General features: G+C 41.2%; 1 protein-coding gene across 3 annotated transcripts in view; it reads right to left on the bottom strand.

Annotated features, from left to right (window-relative positions):
• Positions 1-10,625: 10,625 nt before the first annotated feature.
• Positions 10,626-21,221, bottom strand: part of LOC113057146 (semaphorin-4G-like) — a 33,167-nt gene continuing 22,571 nt past the window's right edge. For 2 of the 3 annotated variants that reach the window (XM_026224265.1, XM_026224266.1), the window contains exons 9-15: positions 20,889-21,064; positions 18,195-18,342; positions 17,210-17,432; positions 16,992-17,107; positions 16,679-16,833; positions 16,079-16,140; positions 10,626-15,454 (exon numbers count right to left, since the gene is read on the bottom strand). In XM_026224265.1, the coding sequence (XP_026080050.1) occupies positions 14,541-15,454; positions 16,079-16,140; positions 16,679-16,833; positions 16,992-17,107; positions 17,210-17,432; positions 18,195-18,342; positions 20,889-21,064 (1,794 nt within the window). In that variant the 3' untranslated portion in view covers positions 10,626-14,540. The remainder of the gene's footprint in view (positions 15,455-16,078; positions 16,141-16,678; positions 16,834-16,991; positions 17,108-17,209; positions 17,433-18,194; positions 18,343-20,888; positions 21,065-21,221) is intronic. The other variant, XR_003277780.1, reaches the window with a different exon arrangement.

Raw genomic sequence — 21,221 nt, 5'->3', positions numbered from 1 at the left:
ACTGTGTCTGTCACGTGACTGTTCCTCTTTCAAGCTTGAACTGATGGTAAAACTAAGGACATTGTTAACTGTCTTTACATTTATTTTTGAAAGATGAAGCTCACGATTATGGAAAGGGGTGTTACATTTAAGACGAGTGCTTGCGGTGTTCAGCCAATAACAATGCACTGGGTCAGTTGGCCAATCAGAGCAACTGAGGACCTACAATAATGTACAGTATTTGAAAAATAATGTTTTTTTTTTTTTTTTTTACATTAAAGCATGTCAACATATTCTGTTACACCAAATACGAAAAATAATGATCTTTAAAAAAGCATCATATGACCCCTTTAAGATAAAGCATTGAGAGAGAATCAGTATGTCTTTAGCATTGTACAAGGGTCAGAACTGCTATATTTTATCATTTCACCTTTTAATTTGTGTGTTCAGAGCACCGTTACTCTGTTTACTGAAAACTGCTGATGTTTCAGATAACATGGTTCAGTGAGTGGACAAGAGGAAACAGAATAAACTGCTAAACAACAGTCACTAGTTTATCTGATTTGGAACCGAAGCACGGCATGCAACCAAATATATACAACTATATATATTTAGTTGTGGATATGCATATATAACTATGTCTATACATCTGTATTTTCTCAAAGCTTTTTTCAAGGTATATACAGTGGTGGCCAAAATGATAAGCTAAAAAAATGTTTTTAAGCTAGTAATTTCTATCTTTTTCTGCAGTGTGTCAGTAGTAAATATCAGTTTACATTCCAAATACTCATTTTGCCATTAATTGTAATAATCCAGAGAGACTTTTGTCTGCAAAAGTCTGACAGCAGTCAGTGCTCCACACAGAGATCTGATCTCACTATCATCAGTCTGTCTGGAATTAGATGAAGAAACAGAACAAACTGAGACAGACTCAATCCAGAAGAACTGTGGCAATGCAAAGCTACCTGAAAAACATGCGCAAATGAACCTAGGACAAAAGCTGTTTTAAAGGGGTCCTATTATGCTCTTTAACAAAGTCTTGATTTCATTTTGGGGGTGTACTAGAACATGCTCCAATGCTTGGTGGTTTGAAGTGTTCAAGTGCTGTTGGAGTGGGAGAGTTCAAGGCAAGTTCCTCTTCAGGAACTCGAGCTGTGTCAATGCGCTTTGGGGAACGCGCCCAGCGTGCGCGACTCTGAATATTGTGTGAAATCATACCAATGGAAGAGCGTGACGTCACCGGCGGAGTGACGTAAGCGACCAGGAAGCTATAAAAGCACGTGCCACGCAGCTGGCGTCAGCTTCGCGTCTTTCAGCAAGCGCTCTGAATGTCAAACTGTTTGTCTGTGAGTCTTATTTACTGTTGTCTGTCCAGTTTAAGAGCTCCTAGACATGCCAGTCAAACACACTGACACTGGCGATTCCAAATCGCGTTATAGGCTGTGTGTTCCTCCCTGCCCAAGATATATAACGGGTGGGGATACACACAACCTTTGCGTGGTTTGCCTGGGTTCGAAGCACGGTGAGTCGGCTCTCGAGGGGGCTGCCTGCCCGCACTGTGAGCGTATGTCGGTGCGGCTGCTTCGTTCCCGGAGGGCCCTCTTCGAGGAAGGGGCATTCGCCAGCGTTCCCTGCGGTGCTGGTCCCGCTTCTGCCGAGGCAGAACAGTGGCTGCACTCGTGGGGTTCGCAAGTGGATCTGGTGGAGGGAATGGAGGAATGGAGACGGGCCAGTCCCTATCTCCTTCCACTTCTGCCAGATCCGGCACCCAATACCTAGAGTCAGAAGCACGCACAGCGGTTCCTTCCACTCAGGGACGCTCCGCCTCTCTTCCTCCGAGGAGGTTGACGTGGAGTCGCTCGACAGGGATTCGCCACCCCACTCGCCGCAGTATGAGGAGCTCTTGGAGGTGGTTACTCGCGCTGTGGCCAAGTTAAATATCGATTGGCCCGCCGAGAAAACAGCTGAACCGCAGAGAAGCAAGCTCGATGAACGCTTCCTGCGCACGAGTCGGCCACCTCCCAGCCGGGGCCTGCATGAAGAGATCGCCAGGTAGTGGAAACGTCCATTCTCGGCCCGTCTCTACATCCCCTCGTCAGACTACTATGGGAACGTAGTGGGGATGGGAGAGCACGGTTATAGAGCGATGCCCCTGGCGTGGCATCATCTCTAAAAGCCCCGGCATTGCCCTCAAAGCCACTCAGAGCAACATCGGCTTTGGTGGGCAAAGGTTATGCGGCTGCAGGTCAGGCTGGTGCGTGTCTGCACACCATGGCGGTGTTACAGGCGTACCAAGCCGACCTGCTGAAGGAGCTAGACGAGGGAGAGGAGATCAAGTCCCACGATATATCAGAGCTAAGAAGGACCGCTGATCTCTCCCTCCACGCCACCAAGGAGACCGCTCGAGCGATTGGGCGGTCCATGGCAGCTATGGTGGCCGCGGAGAGGCACTTATGGTTGACCCTGTCCGATATGAAAGAGCGGGACAGGGTCTGCCTCATGGACGCCCCGATCCAGCTGACTGGCCTGTTCGGCGACACAGTCAATTCTGTTGTCGACAGGTTTCAGGAGGCCCGCAAGCAAGCGGCGGCCTTCCATAAGTTCCACGCTCATTGCTCCCTTGGGGCATCTGGGCAGGAGATGCCCCAGCCGCACCCTAGCTCCTCGTACCGCGAGGCCCAAAAACAGAGCCTGGACGACGCTCTCGGCTGAGGACTTCCCAGCCCAAACAAGATCTTAGGGCAGTTATTGAAGCTAAGAAGTCCTCGGCCAAGAAACCCTGACGCCAAGAGCCCAGGGTTTCAGAGGGCAAAATTCAGAATGCTCACAATCAAGCATGTTGTAGCACAGATCAGGTCCGAGGACTGCTTTGTCACAATAGATCTCAAAGACGCATATTTTCACATATCCATCCTTCCACAACACAGGAAGTTTCTGAGGTTCGCTTTCGGGGGCGAAGCTTACCAAAATCGAGTACTTCCCTTCGGCCTTGCACTCTCACCCCAAACGTTCACAAAATGTGTAGACGCGGCTTTGGTTCCCCTGCGCATGCAGGGCATCCGCATTCTCAAATATATCGATGATTGGTTGATCTTAGCTCAGTCAGAGCAGGCTGCGGTTCGGCATCGAGATGTCGTCCTCGCACATATGGGGGAGCTGGGTTTGAGACTGAACGCCAAGAGGAGTGTGCTTTCTCCGGTTCAGAGAACCACCTATCTAGGCGTAGTATGGGATTCGACCGCGATGAAGGCACGATTGTCCCCTGCTCGCATCGAGTCAATCCGCATCTCAGTCGAGAGAGTCAAAGAAAGCCAGTCACTCACTGTCAAACAATTTCAGAGATTGTTGGGTCTGATGGCAGCTGCTTCCAACGTGATACCTCTTGGCCTGCTGTACATGAGGCCCCTACAGTGGTGGCTCAAGACCAAGGGATTTTCCCCGAGGGGCAATCTACTTCGCAATATCAAGGTCACGCGGCGCTGCCTACGTGCCTTAGACATGTGGAAGAAACCTTGATTCTTGAAACAGGGCCCGGTGCTGGGAGCTCTTTGTCGCCATGTGACGCTAGCGACAGATGCATCCCTCACTGGCTGGGGTGCAGTGAGGGTCTCAAACATGGCATATCAATTGTCTAGAAATGCTAGCAGTTTTTCCTGCACTGAAGCACTTCCTCCCAGACCTGAGGGGTCACCATGTGTTGGTGCGCACCGACAACACATCGGTGGTCTCTTATATCAACCACCAGGGAGGTCTGCGTTCGCGCCCTTTGTACAAGCTGGCGCACCAGATCCTGGTGTGGTCCCAGAGCAAACTCCTCTCATTAAGAGCAGTATATATTCCTGAGAAACAAAATATGGGAGCAGACATACTGTCGAGGCAGGGGCCGAGGCCTGGGGAATGGAGACTTCACCCAGAAGTAGTGAAGCAGATATGGAGAGTATTTGGCAGGGCTCAAGTAGACCTATTTGCATATCAAGAGACGTCACAATGCCCCCTTTGGTTCTCTCTAGTTCATCCAGCTCCTCTGGGACTGGATGCTATGGTACAGACCTGGCCGAGGCTTAGTCTGTACGCATTTCCCCCTATTGCTCTGCTCCTGGGAGTTCTGGCGAGAGTGCGCCGGGACGGGGTCCGTCTGTTGTTAGTAGCCCCGTTCTGGCCGGGCCGAGTATGGTTCTCAGATCTAGTCTCGCTCCTCGACGGCTCTCCGTGGGAGATACCGATCAGGACAGACTTACTCTCGCAGGCGCAGGAGGCTGAAACCTCCAGTACGGTCCCGTATTCCCCCGTGGGACTTGGTTGTGGTGTTAGAGGCAATGTGCAAACCCCCATTTGAACCTATTCAAGATATCTCAGACAGACATCTCACACTTAAAACCTCCTTTCTGTTGGCTATCACTTCTCTGCAGAGAGTAGGAGACCTTCAGGCCCTCTCTGTGGCCCCTACTTATCTTGAGTTTGCACCAGGCATGACTAAAGCGTTCATATACCCTCGAGCGGGATATGTTCCTAAGGTGCCCTCTGTTACACCACAACCTGTAGTGCTGCAGGCCTTCTGTCCTCTTCCCTTTCGGTAGCCCGACCAGGTGAAGCTAAATTGTATGTGTCCAGTTCGAGCGCTGGACGCATACGTCCACAGAGCTGCCCTGTGGGGAAAAACCGATCAATTGCTTGTATGCTACGGTCCCCCCAAGAGGGGTTTTCCTGCTTCTAAGCAGACTATTAGTCGTTGGATAGTCGAGGCTATCAACGCTTCCTATGAGTCCTCTGGTCGTCCCCCGCTGTCGGGAGCCAAGGCTCACTCTACTCGGGGTATGGCGGCCTCCAAGGCCTTCTTAGCAGGTGTATCCATGCTGGACATCTGCAACGCTGCAGGATGGTCCACGCCCTCCACGTTTGTCAAATTCTATGGCCTAGACATGCCAGTCACTCCAGGCGCTTCAGTCCTCCTGACCTAAGCTGTGCTATTCGGATACACACTAGGCAGGGGTTTGGTAGTCTGGCGGCGTTGGTACTCGTTCCCCAAAGCGCATTGACGCAGCTCGAGTTCCTGAAGAGGAACGTCTCTAGGTTATGTATGTAACCCTAGTTCCTTGAGGGAACGAGACGCTGCGTCTCGGAGCCATACCCCCGGCACCCCTGCCAGCGCTTGCTGGTACTCGAAGCTGACGCCAGCTGCGTGGCACGTGCTTTTATAGCTTCCTGGTCGCTTACGTCACTCCTCCGGTGACGTCACGCTCTTCCATTGGTCTGATTTCACATGATATTCAGAGTCGCACACGCTGGGCGCGTTCCCCAAAGCGCATTGACGCAGCGTCTCGTTCCTTCGAGGAACTAGGGTTACATACGTAACCTAGAGACGGTTTCCCTGAATGACAATCTGCCTTAAACAGCATTTTTTAACCCTTTACCCTCAGTCTTACCCTTGTTTCCAATATCGATATACTTTAAAAATTTTAATGGATCATAAAAGTTTTCTTAATACATGGATTATGTACTGTAATGTTTTACTTAATAAAAAAAATAATGCATTACATCACATTAGGCACAGCTGTAATACATTATAATAGCCTACTTTATTTTAACACTTTAAGTAAAATTCATTAAAATACACATTAAAATGCATTTTAACTTTATTAAAATATATTTTTTATTAAAAATATAAAAATAATATTGCATTGTATTTAAAATGCATTATGCTCCCTTAGGCTGCATTTACTGAAGGAAAAATACAGTAATATTCTGAAATACTGCGACTGTATTGAGTGTTTCTGTTGTAAAAAAAAAATGTAATTTATTCTTGTGATGCAAAGCAGAACTTTCATCATTATTATTCCAGTTTTCAGTGTCACGTGATCCTTCAGAAATCATTCTAATATGCTGATTTGCTGCTCAAGAAACATTTATTATTTTTATCAATGTTGAAAACAACTGAAACAGAAATCTTCCGTGACCTTAAACGTCTTTACTGTCACTTTTGATCAAATTAATGCGCCCCGTTTAATAAAATTATTTGAACTGAAATTATTTGACTGAAAAAAAAATTATCATACTGACCCTTAAATCGGAGAATGTGTTTATTTATACAGGTTTTATAGCAGTCAAGCACTTTATTTATAGCAGTCAAGCCCCTGACTAAAGCTCAACCAAGCCAGCAGGTGTCAGTGTATTTGACTCTGGACTGGTCTCTAGTAATCCTGTGTGAACTTTACTTCAGGACAGCACTGTTGATACAGGTCTATACAGTTGAGCCTGTAACACACTGCTATCTGCTTCCACTGGCACACTGAGTATGCCTGTATTGTTCACTGGGTTAATTCCCTCTGGAACATCCTCTGAGAGATAAACACCCAGTGAGATGATCTCTAAACCGGGGTTTTTTTGCAGCAGGATCATCTAACTCAATTAAAGTTTACTCCATTAGTGGTCAGAACTCAAAGAGTAAGCTTGTGTCTGATCTCTCTGGAGACAGGAAGTAGATCACATCGATGGGATGGGATGTTGCAGCTGCTTTCACACATATTCAATATATTAAATAGTGAAATAAAAATTCTAATTCTAAACTGAGATTTACATGTTTACCTTACAGACAGAACAGAGTCTGAGCACTGTGTTTTGAAAAAACAACAACTTCTTTCTCTTTTCTTTCCGATGCTTGATTGAATTCATGCAGAAAAGTAAGTTAGAAGAAAATAAGTACCTCACTTTGTCAAGAAAACTGTATTGCTGCAAGGATCCAGACTCAGTGCACTGAGTGACAAACAGAAGGATCTAACTTTTGAATGTAAATTTTACAGCACCAGCCCTGAGGAGCTGAAGCATCTGATTTGCTGAGACATATTCGAGGGAGAGACCACACGGTTCAAAAAGAGGTAAGTTTTCACTATTTCATTAACTTTATGCTCACTTTCAGTGATTCCTTTACATGATCCAGTGACATTATTCATTCAAAAATGACAAATGTTAATAATTCTAGTATAGTATAAGTATAACGGTTATGACACAACAATCTTTTCGTTATCAGTAAGATCAAATAGGCCCGATTAAAAATCATACATCAATTAACAACTCGTCTAAAATCGTTTCATGCAGTTCTTGTATCTTACACGGATGACCACTAGATGGCGCAATATTTTCATAAAAAAAAAAAAAAAAAATCAGTGTTAGGAGAGACTTTTGCAGAGAGAGTCTCCCGGAATTTATTGTAGTCAGTGCTATTCTATTACCAAATGCCCATGAGAGATGTGATGCTTTGAGATGTAAAGGCACCTTTCTGAAAACATCTCCTCATACACCCCCCCCCCCCCCTTATAGCTGCTATGATAAGGCAACTGTAATGGGGATCCTGCATGTCTATCATCTTCAGAGGAGTAACAGATTCTTATCAAGCACCATGCAGTGTCAAAAAAATGTTTTTTGAAAATAGTTGAGAAAGTACATGTCACTAAAAAAATCTCGTGATGAACAGCCTGTTCGTCTGGTTGAGGGTGTTGCCTGCAAAACAAACAACACATCTGACACAGACAAACAGGCAGAATGAAAAGAGAAAGCAAGACTTAGTAAATGTCAATATATTGTAATTTGTTATTGCCACGTGTTAACAAAAGGAAAATCTTTACAGACCAGACATGCATATAAACCATGTCAAGAAATGAACTGGTGAGTTAACTCGTACAGGAAACCCTACAGAATAGACAATTACTCCTACACTATCAGCATAAAAGTCTTCTGCAATTCTCCACCTACAATTCACCGCGGCACCTGGACATTTGATATTTAAAAAAAAAACATTGTTTTGTTGCTTAGTAACCCGTATGTTGCACAGCAGGGTTGCCTTCAGACATTGTTTTGCCAGTCCCAGAGAGGTTACCTGGAAATATCCTGCACAACAGAGCACCGCCTAATGAGTCCGTGATACCTGAAGTGCACCTGAACGGGTCCAGTGTTGCCAAGCCCACAGTTTTCCCGTGAAATCGGACTACTGTAACACTGTTACTGCAGGTTGAAGTACCCCAATTACATGATATTTATTACATAAAGTGCCGGGGACCCCGCTCAAAACGCGATATGTGGATAGACATCATAGATTTGAGTTGTAATTGGGTGGGTTTTTGTTTTCATAACTTGGCAACCCCCATATTACAGTAATTCTAGCGCTCCAGCGGTTTCCACCACGGATCACTGCACTTCAACCTTTAACACAGGGCACCTTTAACGTATTATGCACAGCTGGAGATCACCACAGTGAGTCATAAGGAAGTGACATAACAGATAAGCTATACAATTTTCAAGCAAATAAAGGTAGCCTAAATGGAAAGTGCAAAAGGGCATTATGAATCACGAGTGACACGGTTTCGACTTCTTTTGTTTGTGCCATCATAAATGCTATCAGCTGAATAGTATGGTGTGACTGAGAACAAATGATACGGTATGTTTGTCCAGAAGCAGTGAATCATTAGTTTGTCAGAGATTAGTCTAACAGAAGCTTATGTTTTCATATAGCCTATTTATTAAATATGATAAATCATGATAAAATTCCACACGGTCAGTATAAGCGTTTCACATTTTGATCATCAGTATTTGATTACTAAGTTTTGAATTCCCTAAGGTATTTAGATTTATTTATGACGCGGATAAAATACATATAATCATTTATTAATCAGTTATCATTTTGACTTAACACTTTTCCTTATTTAAAAGCCGAAATGTGAAATTGACAATTTTTATAAAACCTTTTAAAAGTTTTATTAGAAACTTTTTGTAAGTGTTAAATAAAATGTCATGTCATGTCATGTTGTATTATAAAATCTGGACATCATTGGTAATGTTAAGTAGTGTTTATGCAAACAAAAAGTTTTTTATTTATTTATATATATGTGTGTAAAAGATTTCCAGCACATTTTGACAATAATGTGACAATAGCCTACTGATAACATTTTGATCACTATAATTGTTATAAAAGATTTTCATACCATTTAATCTCTAGTCAGTGTGTTGTCTGACTATGATAAAGCCTAAACCAGAGCACCGTCGCTATAAATTAAAAACAAAAAAGAAAGGGGACCATTTCTGTTTGCAAACCACTATAAAAGAGCACTAACAAAATGTGCTCAAATTTACTGTCATTTAGCCAGGAAAGATGCATAGTTCACGGTCACATCTGTTGTTGTTTGGCAAAATTTCACAGGGGATGAATTTTGCTAGAGATGTGTGATTTTTCAGATGGTTTAATGCTTATGCAGAATCACCACAATGAAAGCTTTTTGCTTCTGTGTGAGTTGTGCTTCATGTATACAGACCTTAGTCAGGTTAGCATTATCTAGCCAAATCTTTGACAGGAATGAAAACGAGGCTGTGAGGGACTGTACTGTTGTTTAACATCACAACATATCATTGTTCAGCTGATTAATCATTTCTGAAAAAAAATAATAATAATAATAATTAGTTTTGAAAGTTGTGAGTTGTGAAAATGACACAATCTAGGACCCCTTAACAGTGCTTTTAAGACTGTTAGTCCATCCCTCACAGGCTCACAGGTATCGCCATATTTAATTGTTGACAGGAATGAAAACAAGGCTTCAAGGGTGCATTCAATGGATTGCACGATTGACAACGTACCAGTTAACTTTTTTTTTCTTAATACCTCTATTAAAATCCCTATGAAACAGTTTTAATAGTTGTGAGCTTACGTGACCTCGAACCTTACAGTGTGTGCCATTGTAAAGACCAACCCTCGCGGCCTCACTGTCATCTGCTAAATTCAATATGGTGTCTAACCTCTGAAGGTCTATACAAGTCCAAACCTTAACTTTTGAGGTTACTGAAACGTTTGAAAACCCAGCTAAAACAGCTATTTATATGTAGCAATGATGTATACGTTTATGTAGCACATAGGCTACTTTTAAGACACCTCAACCTTGGCTCGATTTCTTTTTGAGATGATTCAAATCTTCATTTGCCCCATAATTCAAACCATGGATGTCCCTGGAGTGCAATGCTTTCATTGAGACCTTTTAGTAAAGTACAGAACAGAATAATGCAGTCTTAATGGGTCACTTTCTTGAGACTCCAGCAACACAAAACCACACTCCTCCTCACGTAAAAACACCGCTTATCTCCCGCTCTCTTATCCTGTATCATTCCACCAGGCGATAACCAACATAATGGCCAGCATAACCGCACCTTCTGTAGTCATGTGACATAATGGGTTACTATGATGCCGTAAATGTTTGGATCTCTTTAGATATTTGTTTCTCTCCTTGGCTCTGGTTCCAAGACTGACCAGTAAAAACATTCTGAACCTTTGTGTGATGGTGACAGATTAATGCATGTTGGGTATCATTAGACCAAGTTAGATTATAGCATATTACCCATTGTTAATAAAACAATAAATAGACAGAGTGCTTTGTTTCAATTCATTCTCTGCAGCAGATCTGAAGTCAGTAAGAAAGAGAAAAGATTCTGTCTGTAGGTGAATTCCGGTTGACCACAGATCAACCTGTTCCAGATGTATCAAGTGCTAATAACCTGTTTTGTTGTAGCTCCTACACGTCAACACAGGCGAGGTGTGCTAACCTCATTTTGAATAATATGCTTGACTCGTGCATTTATTCCATGTAATACCAAAAAGTAAAGAGACACTAACAGAAGCATCAATACTGTTTATTAAAAGAGTTTACTCAGTAAAATGTAAACATTGATCAGGATATTCGAGAATGTTTGTTGCATGGAGAGAGCGGTAGAGAATTAAACATGAAGCGAATTGATAATAATTCTATGGTGTTTTTCACCATGGTGACAGGCACAGGTCTAACCAGCTTCATTAAATGCAGTTCCAGAGGCAGCCCACACAATCCTACCCACGACTGAAGAGGCATACAACTGTGCACTGAAGTGACTCTGAGACATAGTCGGCTCTGCAGGAGGTTTAACAATATTTTCTGAACACAAAATAAGAAATAGGAAGCATACCATCTTGGTTGGAATGTGGTGTGACAGCACATATACAACTGGAAACAATTTCAATACTGTAGTAATGGAAATGGAATGAGCACATGCTGTATTGGAGTCATTTGGGTTAAATTTTTATTTATATTATTATTATCAGCATCACGTTTATATTATGTTTATATATATATATCATATCTTTTTTGGTTTTCAAAACTTCTAAGTTCTCAAAAATGCATATTCATGCACCATTAACCGACCACAATTTAGAAAAGCCCAGTTCGAAACATTACGAAAATAAATCTACACAAAACTGTACAAAGCTATAAAATAAACATTTTTCATTTATATTGTATACTGGAATAAATATGCATGACAGAGGGGACTAATTAAGCATATGTCTCTTCCGGTCATCTTTACAGGGCATTAACCTCTTTAATTTTTCATTAAGTATTAATATTGAAAATGGCGAATGGCTTAGTACAATAAACAATAGAAATGTAACACACTCAATCTATAACAATTCTCCCATAAACCTCAACAACGACTCCATTATGCGTTATGGATTACGCCGCAGATATATTGTTTGCAAGGACTGAAATGTCTTATAATATCTATATCTATAGACTGTGGGCTCTGTCAAAAAAACAAAAAAACAAAACAAAACAAACCTCAAATTTCTGGCGCCTAAATGTTCTGTGTTTCGTTAGTTTACCCAGAAATTGGAATCCTTTCATTATTCTGTCTCTCTCTCATGTCATTCAAAACCTTTATGCAGCAATTATTTGCTAAAACTAAAATCATTATGCAGTTCTTGCCATTACACAACATAAAAAAATAAAAATAAAAGTGGTGATATGTCTATTTATGTGGTACATTAAGTCTTCTGAAGCCATGGAATATGCGAAAAACCAGCCGAAATTAATGCATTGTGTTAAGCTACTACACCCAGGAGAACCAATGGCAATTTAGCCACATTAATATGCCATTTCTGAATCTGGAATCAGACACAGCGCTGCTGAGGGCTCTGTGTAGTTGCTCTAAATGAGACTAAAAGGCTTAATGACCATTTCTCAATCTATTTCAATGCATTCTCTAGACTCTCTTTTGATCTTTCTAAGTCGATCTCATTCTCTCTAGTGCACTTTAAATTCACTTTGAATGCAGACAGCAGACGGAATATTTCTCATCCACAAACCTGTCCTGGCATGTTAGAACAATCTGCAGTGCCTTTCTCATAGGAATACTGTATATGACTCAAGGGATGTAAACATTTGGAACAGACCATTTGGAACAGACCATATGAGCTGCATGAGGACAAGCATCTAATCACAGATTGTGAACCTCTGGGAGAGTGGAGGTCAGATGTGTATGCAGATCTGTTCTGCTGTCATTAGACACCATGATGGAGGTGTTTGCATGCGGATTTGTCAGAAATAAAAAAGGTCAAGCTCAAAAAATTAATAAAGGCACAATAAAATTTGTCCATATGACTTGTGTGCTATATTCATCATGAAAGGTCTGCTCACATAATGTTTGAATCCTTCTTTAAAATAGTTGAAATACGAGTTGTATGTCTACACAGAATTTTTTTTTCTTACTTAGTATTTTCATCTTGTTTTCTAGTAGAAATATCAGAACATTATTACAAAAAAAAATTATTGTTTTAAGCATAAATTCACTTAATTGTATGCCATTTTGCATTTTGCTTCCTTAATTTAATAATGTTTAGATATTTCTACTGGAAAACAAGACAAATATTCTGAGGAAGAATTTTTTGTAAGTGTATTTGATCCTTTTTAGTCACAACAAAGTTTCATTGCATAGAAAGAGCCACAGAAAGATACTTCAAAATGTCTTATTTCGTGTAAAAATAACAAGATACAGGTTTATAATGACATGAGGATTAATTTAAATAATGACGTTAATTTAATTCTTAGAGTGCATCAGAATAAAATAAGTCCAACTCTACTTAACAAATCGGAAACAATACGATCTGAACACAAAGCATAAGGAGAGAGAACTGTACTATCAGCAGTGCTCATCTTAGCTCTCTTCTGAACATGTGGCTTTAATGTTCTCCACTTGGCTCCATTGCAATCTGCATATTCTGATCTAAACAGACAGAACCATATGCTTCGCTCCCCTTAAGTAGTGGGAGATACGCTAAAATGCTCTTGCACGCAAGTGTGGGCAGTCGGAGCAGTTGGAGCAGTTCCAAGACGAACATTTACACAACAGTTTAATGGACTTACTGGAAGTGTAGGGGATAATTAATCCCCCAAATATCACCATGTCACAATACTCATTGTTCATCATGTCCCGACTAGAACTGAATTTAGTTTATTTACTGGCAGCAGAAGCCCAATTTCAAGACGCTGCGCTAATTCGCTAATCCCTGTTAAGACTGTATGACCTGACTGTAAGAGGTGCTGTAATAATTGGTCATGTCAAAAGGATAAATCTAAGAAGGTCAGCATCAGCTTTACCTCTGCTCTGTGGTTGTCATGGAGACCTAGCAGCCAATGACTCCAGAATTCCGATGAAGGATTCCGACAAAGGAATCATGTCAGTTCTTGTGCATGTGGACTTATCGTACTACAAGAGGCATACAGATCTGAGACATAACAGATCTTAAGTCAAACATATCCAGACACATTTAGGTGTCCATTGCTCAGGGTTAAACAGATACTGTGCACATAGTCTTCCCTCTCGCATTCAGAGTCAATTCATATTGTCGCTTTCACATCTATTGCAAAGGTCCTGTCCTTGTAATCCATTTCATCTTCTCCAGATCTGTCATAATAGGCAGCACCTCATGAAAAACAAATGCCACCGGTCCAAAAAGTGCATCGCGGCGGTTAATACTGTCATCTTCCTGGGTTCCCAACCCTGTGAAAATATCAATAATTGCTATATTTACACTATTAGTACCATCAAGTGCATTTCTAATGGTTTTTAAAGTCTGTTATCCCTGCTATTTTTAATTATGCTTATTATTTCTAGCTTTTACTGATAAGGTCAGTGTTGGCATAAATTAGAAAATATTAAAATAAAGGACATATCAAAGACATTCAGTCTTTGATAATCAATAGAGTTTTGCACAATTTGCTTCATCCTGCTGCAAATACCTCCATTTGAGTTCATCTTGTTGCTTTTTTACAGTGCTGCCTTGTAAATGTTTTTTCCAACTGGTTTGTAACTGAATCATTTACTTGATTCCCCCAGATGGGCTCTTTTGCTGTGAAGTTTCCTTTGCTGTGTGTCCCCAACTATTCATCCCCAACTCCAACTTGAATTTAATGCAAGCATGCTGAAATAAGCCAAAAGCTGTGCGATACGGTTTGCTGAGGTAGAATTTCCATTGTATGTGTCCATTCTTTGCTATTTGTGACCAGTGGGCTTTCCTCAGTCTGTTGAAAGTCACAAGCTCTACATTTGAAATGTAAACGGAGAGGGATTTCATTCCTTTTAGAGGAATACCAATGCTTTGTTTATCTTCCAATAAAAGCAGCTGTGGCTACTCATTAGCATCCCATTAAAGTTAGTCTGGGTGAAGAAGGGGTAATAGACCACGACACTGCCCTTGAACACTTGAGCAGTTTAAACGCATTTCACACCGAGCTCTCATCAGGTTTACTGCACAGCTGCGTGTGCTTCCTCTTCTCCAGGATCCTGTTGAGCTCCTCTGTGAAGGAGTAATAAAGCGGAGACGTGGTGTCTCCATCTGTCTGTCTCAGCAATACATAGCTGTTGCCATTCATCTTGCGTAAGACGCTTGGTAAAGTGGCAGAGAGTCCATTGACGTACTCTGATTCTGGAGGCGGTGGGGGAGGTGGCGCAGGAGGAAGCTCTTTGTTGGGGGACGTTGTTGCTTCTCCAGGGACGATCTGCAGCAGGCCGTCGTGAGTGTCCGGTTTCCCGTTGCAGTTGCTGGAGATGGTCTTCAGCTCCAAGTGGGCACCTCGCTTTCTTTCGGTGCGAGCTGCGGCCCGTAAAGAGTATTTACCCCTCCGACCTTGCAAACAGAACCCCACATAAAGCAGGACAACTGTTAGAACAAAACATAGGGCTCCTAGGATAGTGATTAGGGACAGGTACATGACCTTCATGTTCCTCATAGACAGGAACTCGAAGTGAGGAGACACTGGGGTCGGATGGAAGTCCTCCGGGGAGTCACTTGGGGAAGTTTGAATGGTCCAGTAGTTCGCTGTAGTCAAGCGTGGCTTTGTTGGCTTCATGGGAGGAGGTGCGAGAAGGTCCTGGTGGACTGTCAAGTTGTAGATCACCACAGGAACATGGACACCATTCTCCAGGGCAAAGCAGCAGTAGTTGCCGCTTTGGAAAGGCCGTGCCTCGATGACCAGGAGGCCGTCAGTGCCGACGCGGTAACCAGAGTCCAGTCCGTAACCCGGCAGTTCCTTTCCATTTAACATCCACTCAGGGGTTGCCAGATTGGAGCTGAGCTCACACTGAAGCAGCACATCATCACCCGCCATCACAGAGCGAGAGCGGTGTAAAACGTGGTCTATGACAGAGCGATGACATGCACACATCAGTTATAACGACACTTTAATAATTTAGAGTCAGCTAGCTAGATCATATTACCACAGTAACAGTGATTCACTGGACACTCGAAAACTGGAGTGGTCCCACAACCTTAGATAATGGCTCATATTTACTTCATTTGACTTTTACCATGTGCTATGACTCACTTAAGAATTAAAAGACACATTGACTACACAAATTTTAAACACATCTTTACAGTTTTGTTGTTTAATGAAATTAAGTCTATTAATAATCATTTTTGTTATAGCAAATAAAGCTGAAATACTAAAATAAAACTCAAGTCTTAGATGAAATACCTAAAATTACTAAAACACTTGGCAATTTGGTTATGGCAACTAACTGAAATAAACAGTTGAATTTGCTAGATGTATTAATATGTAAATAAAACTAAATTAAAATGACAAAAGCATACAACAAAATGACTAAAACATATCCTAAAAGTAAAATCAAACTGAAAATATAAGAATGAAAGCTAATTCAAAATATGAATAAACACTGTAAAAGTATATAAATTACACTGAATACTAAAACAACACTGAATCATCACTGTTACACTGACTATTATAAGAATTATCTTTCATACCATCTGCTGTGGATTCATCACAGCCCTGGTTTCCATTCAGAATGTCCTGTGTCAGATTGGCTCTGTAGACAGAAGTTATTAGTTATTATCATGCACCGATATTACAGTTCTGACCAATACCAATACTGATTGTGTTTATATTATGGCCGCTAACTAATAAATGTCAGATTGTCTAAATAAAAAATAAAACATTAAAAAAAACTGGTTTTACCAGTGAATTTAGGCATCACAACATTATAATGTACGGTATGAAAAATAAATATAAATTGTGCAATCTGGATGATTAAAAATTCAATATCCACTGGTGCAGGCCAAAGAAAAAAAAATAGTTTGACAACCAAAATGATATGAATATATTAATATATTAATATAAAAAATGAATATATTAATGTTTCGGTGATCAGAGTTCACTAGCTTTGAGGCAGACACTTATCCGAGATGCACTGTAGTGGGCGGTTCCCTGACATACACAAACAAAGTCATGCTATAAGCTCTATTTGCAGAGAACATACACTGTGATGTATGTCAGTTACACTGGCAAACAATTAATTAAAATGATAAGAATGGACAGCAGAAGTATTCATGACCACACACTCATACCTTCTGTTGTGTGATGTAATCTCCACACACTCCAGTCCATCCCAAGCACAGAAGGGATCACGCGCCATCACACAGTCAAAGCACGAGGAGTATCTACTGCATGTGGACAAGGGCAACTGCACCACTGAGGTGGGCGAACCCACATACACACTCATCTGAAAGGTTCAAGTAGTAAGATTCAAGTCATACATCAATTCAAACAGAATGTAATGGGTTTGGAGACGTTAAAATGAGAACAACCTGCTGTAATGATGGATTTAGAGATATTTTTATTTAAATCAGCTTCCAGGATGTGCACAGGTTAATTTCTGACCTGTTTCTCAGAGATGATTATACTTTCCACTGGCTGGGGTTCCTCAAACAGCTGTAGCTCCTCAATGATGTGCAGCTGACCATTAATCTTCACAGCCTTTTGCATCCAACCTTCATCTGGAAAAACATCAAAACAATTCAGAACCCAGCTGCACTCAATAAAAGCTTCAAGTGCTTGAGAGATAAGAGCGAAAGAAAGGTCACTGTAACATGCATTACCTGTCCCAATAAAGAGCACGTGGTATATCTGATTGTCTAGACCTATCACTCTATGTACTGCAATTTTGGTGTAGTCCACATTCCTCCTAAACAGCAGGGGGCGCTGTTTTTGAGGAAGGATCTGCCTGTACATGAGCGGATGGCGACGGACAAAGTGAAGGACATCGTCTGGCAGGTTGGTGGATGAGTTGATGCCTTTTGCTCGAAGTTGATCTGTGATGCACTGAAGAGAAAGTGCAGTAAAGTTACTTTCTTAAAATAGCTACATAAATTCTGCCATATTTTCACATCATTGAAAGGACAGCAGACACAAACAATACAGGGTCTGAAATTCTCTGTTCTTATGGCACAGTGTGATTGCATTCTAATTTACAAGAACCTGTTGAGAATGTAGGACATTGAACTATTCTTGTCATCTTGACTGAAAATTGACATAATTTAACTCTCATTTCATTTACCTGACTCGAACACTGTTCAAGTGTTCGAGAAGAAAAGATTTCAGGAAGTGCTCAAAATAGGCCAGGAAAAATCATTCAAATTTCTGAAAACTTCCAAACAGCAATTAAAGCTGCTTACTCGCATACAGACTCGCTCATTAGCAATATCACAGATTCAAAATTCATAATGCAGCTAATCATCAAAGATTTTCTGCCTGCTGCTAATCTCCATGGCAAAACGCTTTGATGAAATAAGCCCATTTTCTCCATGTGCACTCTATAAAATTGCTCATCAGCATCTGATTTCTGGATGAAACCAGATCGACGCTCTACCTGTACCTCGCTGTGCTCTCTGAAACAGAGACTTGTGCGTAAAGCACACAGTGATTAGAGAGCTTTAGTAGCTCAACTTATGAAGTGCTGACTTGTGCTTCCCCGTCAGAGTCAGCAAGAAGGCAGTGTTTCAGAGATGAGGATAATCAGGCCAGTGTAAGATGAAACAGAGGATCATTATTACTGTAATCCAGTATGTCTACTGTTGGCCATACCGAGCCGGGTCGTGGTTCGGGCACCTTCCCTGTGTACTGGGTCCATTTGGAGCTGGAGTCCTCTTTGCTCTCCATATAAGGTCCCTCAAAGGCCCACTGGATATCCAGAATGGAGTACTGGCAGATCGCAGACGCCTTTACGTTTTTCCTGGAAAAGAAGCACTGGTTAGTACTCTTTCAAAGCAGTACAAAGGAGAGAAATCCAACACTACATGATTTCAAGTAAAACCCTGAGGCAAAGCTGGGACAGTGAACACCAACACTCAACCATTTCTTCAAGATATATTTCAAGGGAGCACAAAGAAAATTTGTGAATAGAAGGTGCATTCATGAAAGTGGTGAATCAGCCAAGGTGTGAGCGCTTTGTGGTCGATCCAGTTTCCAGTTTGTACACTTGGGTTTATTATCCGAAGAGCCTCTCAGCCTGTGCTGCGCTCACTGTTTCTCAAGGTCTTGGCATGCCGGCATAAAACCCTCATAAGCCCACTGCGTAACCATGGAAACACGAAAAATTGATTATAAATTTATCAAAAAGTGCATGGGAGAGGTGAGGGATGGCAGTGAGTGGGTGAAGGGGGCGAGACAGGAACATTGACAAAGCTCCTCAAGTGATGAATACAACCCTACTGAAAAAAAGAGGAAGGGGCACTTGTTAGAAGTAACTATAGGGAAAAAACAGCAATACTGTACCATTTCCAGTAGTAGCTTAATGGAATATTTCAACTAGAAATAACTATTCTGTCACTATATACTCACACAGAGTCATTTGAAACTCATATGATTATTCTTTTTCCATGGAACACATAAAGAGAAATTTAGCAGAATGTTCAAGCTGCTCTTTTCCATTCAATGACAATAACAGAAAATAAAAAAAGACCTTTGTCTGCCTATATACTATTTATATACTTTGTCTGGCTATATACATTATTATACATTCATTTTACTATTGCTAATAACGTGACAGTAACAGTTGCTTCAAAACCAAATTGAATGATTTGCACAACTGAAACTAGGGCTTGGAATGCAATAATCGTATACGGATGTCGGAGATAGTGGAAAAGCAGTTGAACCACTGGTGTCACATGGACTATTTTAACAATCTTTTTGGGCCTTGAACGTGTCAGTTGCCTTTTTGTCTATGCAGGGTCAGAGAGCTCTCAGAAAGACATAAGGGTGAGTAATTAAGGATAGATTTTTTTTTTTTTTTTTTTTTTGTGAACTATCCCTTTAAGCTTTGCAAAATTAGTTGTTGCAAGTTTTCTAATTTGAACAATATCAGTGTATTGTTACATAGTTATTTTTAGTTAGAATATTACAGTCCGGTACATTATAGTTTTATCTACATATTAATTATATACTGACAACATATATTGTATAAATAATATATAATATACTTTAAATGTAAAAAAATAAATCAAAAAAATTGTTAACACAAAAAAATAAATCTTCATGGAGCCTCACTTTTTATGTAAAGAAGCAGCTTTAACATTCTGGAAAAGGGGTCATTAATTGAGAAATTAAAATTCCCTTGATCTTTTGACACTGTATAAGAGGTCATTGTACTGGTCATGAGTATGATAAAATGTATGATAAAAATTTATATTTTGTGAGAACACTTCCTTGAAGAAAAGGTCTTTTATTGCAGAATCAGAATTGCCTAACACTCAGGAAAACAAGCACCCTCGTCAAAGTAAACTTTACACCCAAACTGATGAGATGGTGACACCACAGTCATTCAACCTTACCCTGTTAGAGGTCAGTGTGATCAGGCCATCACAGCTCAGCTGACGCACTCATTCTCATTTCATTTGTCTCTTCTTGTCTCGTTCTCGTTCTCTCCTTCTGCCTCTTAATTATTTTCTAACGTAATAGACATAATAGTCCTGCCTGCCCTGTCATTCATCACTGTTACTCATATGTTTGCGGTTTGCCCCACAGGCAGCCGCAGCCCACAAATTGATTGTCTGGCAGCTCATCAGAACCGCCCCTCTGGTTTCAGCAGGACGACAAGACTGTCATGTCAGTCAAAGCGGCAGACGTTAAGTGTGTGTGACCGATGTGTTACAACCAGTTTAGCTCTGAAATGTGTGAAAGGAAACGACTGAATAAAATAAAATTGCTTGACTGTCATGCTGGCAAAAACAGAAATGTGGCCCTCAAAACTTCAAAGTACAACATCTAACAGTTTTATCAATGACTAGTCAAAGCTTGGCTCATGGGCCTCTTTATAACATGTCCAGAACATATTCTCTGATCTTCTGAGCGAATGTGACCTGCTTATGAATAAAAATGCTCTATGCTTCAGGCAGCAAGAGAACATGTCAGCAATTTTCAATTTTCACGTCCAGAGCGAGCCAGGGCTGACAGATGAACTTACTAATAGACAAAATCAATTTCAACAAACCCGCCAATCACAGTGAGACGACGCGATGCTCCCTGGCAGAATCCTTTAACTGCTATCGACTGAGGCGTCATTTGCATGCCACCCTGAATGCACGGCAGCACAACACTTCTACAAACAACTGCCAGGATCATTTAAGAAAGATGGTCTCCTTCTGAGAAGGAGAACCAGAAGAAGTGACTTTCATCATGACAGTTAACTAATGTAATTGACACCCACAATGAAATCGAAACACTATTGCAAATAGATAAATTGGCAATTATGCAAAAAGGATAGTACAAAAGACATCTTACCATTCCAGACCAAATATGCCATAGAATACAGAGTCCTGAGGGCCAGAGCCCTCCAGAAAAAACACACTCCGCAACACGTTGAAGTGAAACTCATAGTCAGGTAGAGAACACACCAGACGGGCCTTCAGGAAGGAGGTCCACTTCTTCTGTAGCGTGAGGAGACCTCCTCTGTCTCTCTACAAGAAGAAACAACAGAGAACAGCTGAAAAGAAATCATAAGATGCAACAGCAGATATCTATCTGAAAGGTTTGCTAACATGTACACTGCCGTTCAAAACTCTGGTGTAAGTAAGATTTTTTTTTTTTTTTTTTTAAGAAACTATTATTATTTTT

The sequence above is a fragment of the Carassius auratus genome, chromosome 38, assembly GCF_003368295.1.
Source record: "Carassius auratus strain Wakin chromosome 38, ASM336829v1, whole genome shotgun sequence".
In the NCBI taxonomy this organism is placed as follows: domain Eukaryota; kingdom Metazoa; phylum Chordata; class Actinopteri; order Cypriniformes; family Cyprinidae; genus Carassius; species Carassius auratus.
The sequence above is the reverse complement of the archived record's forward strand: the minus strand, read 5'-3'. Positions and strand labels throughout refer to the sequence as shown.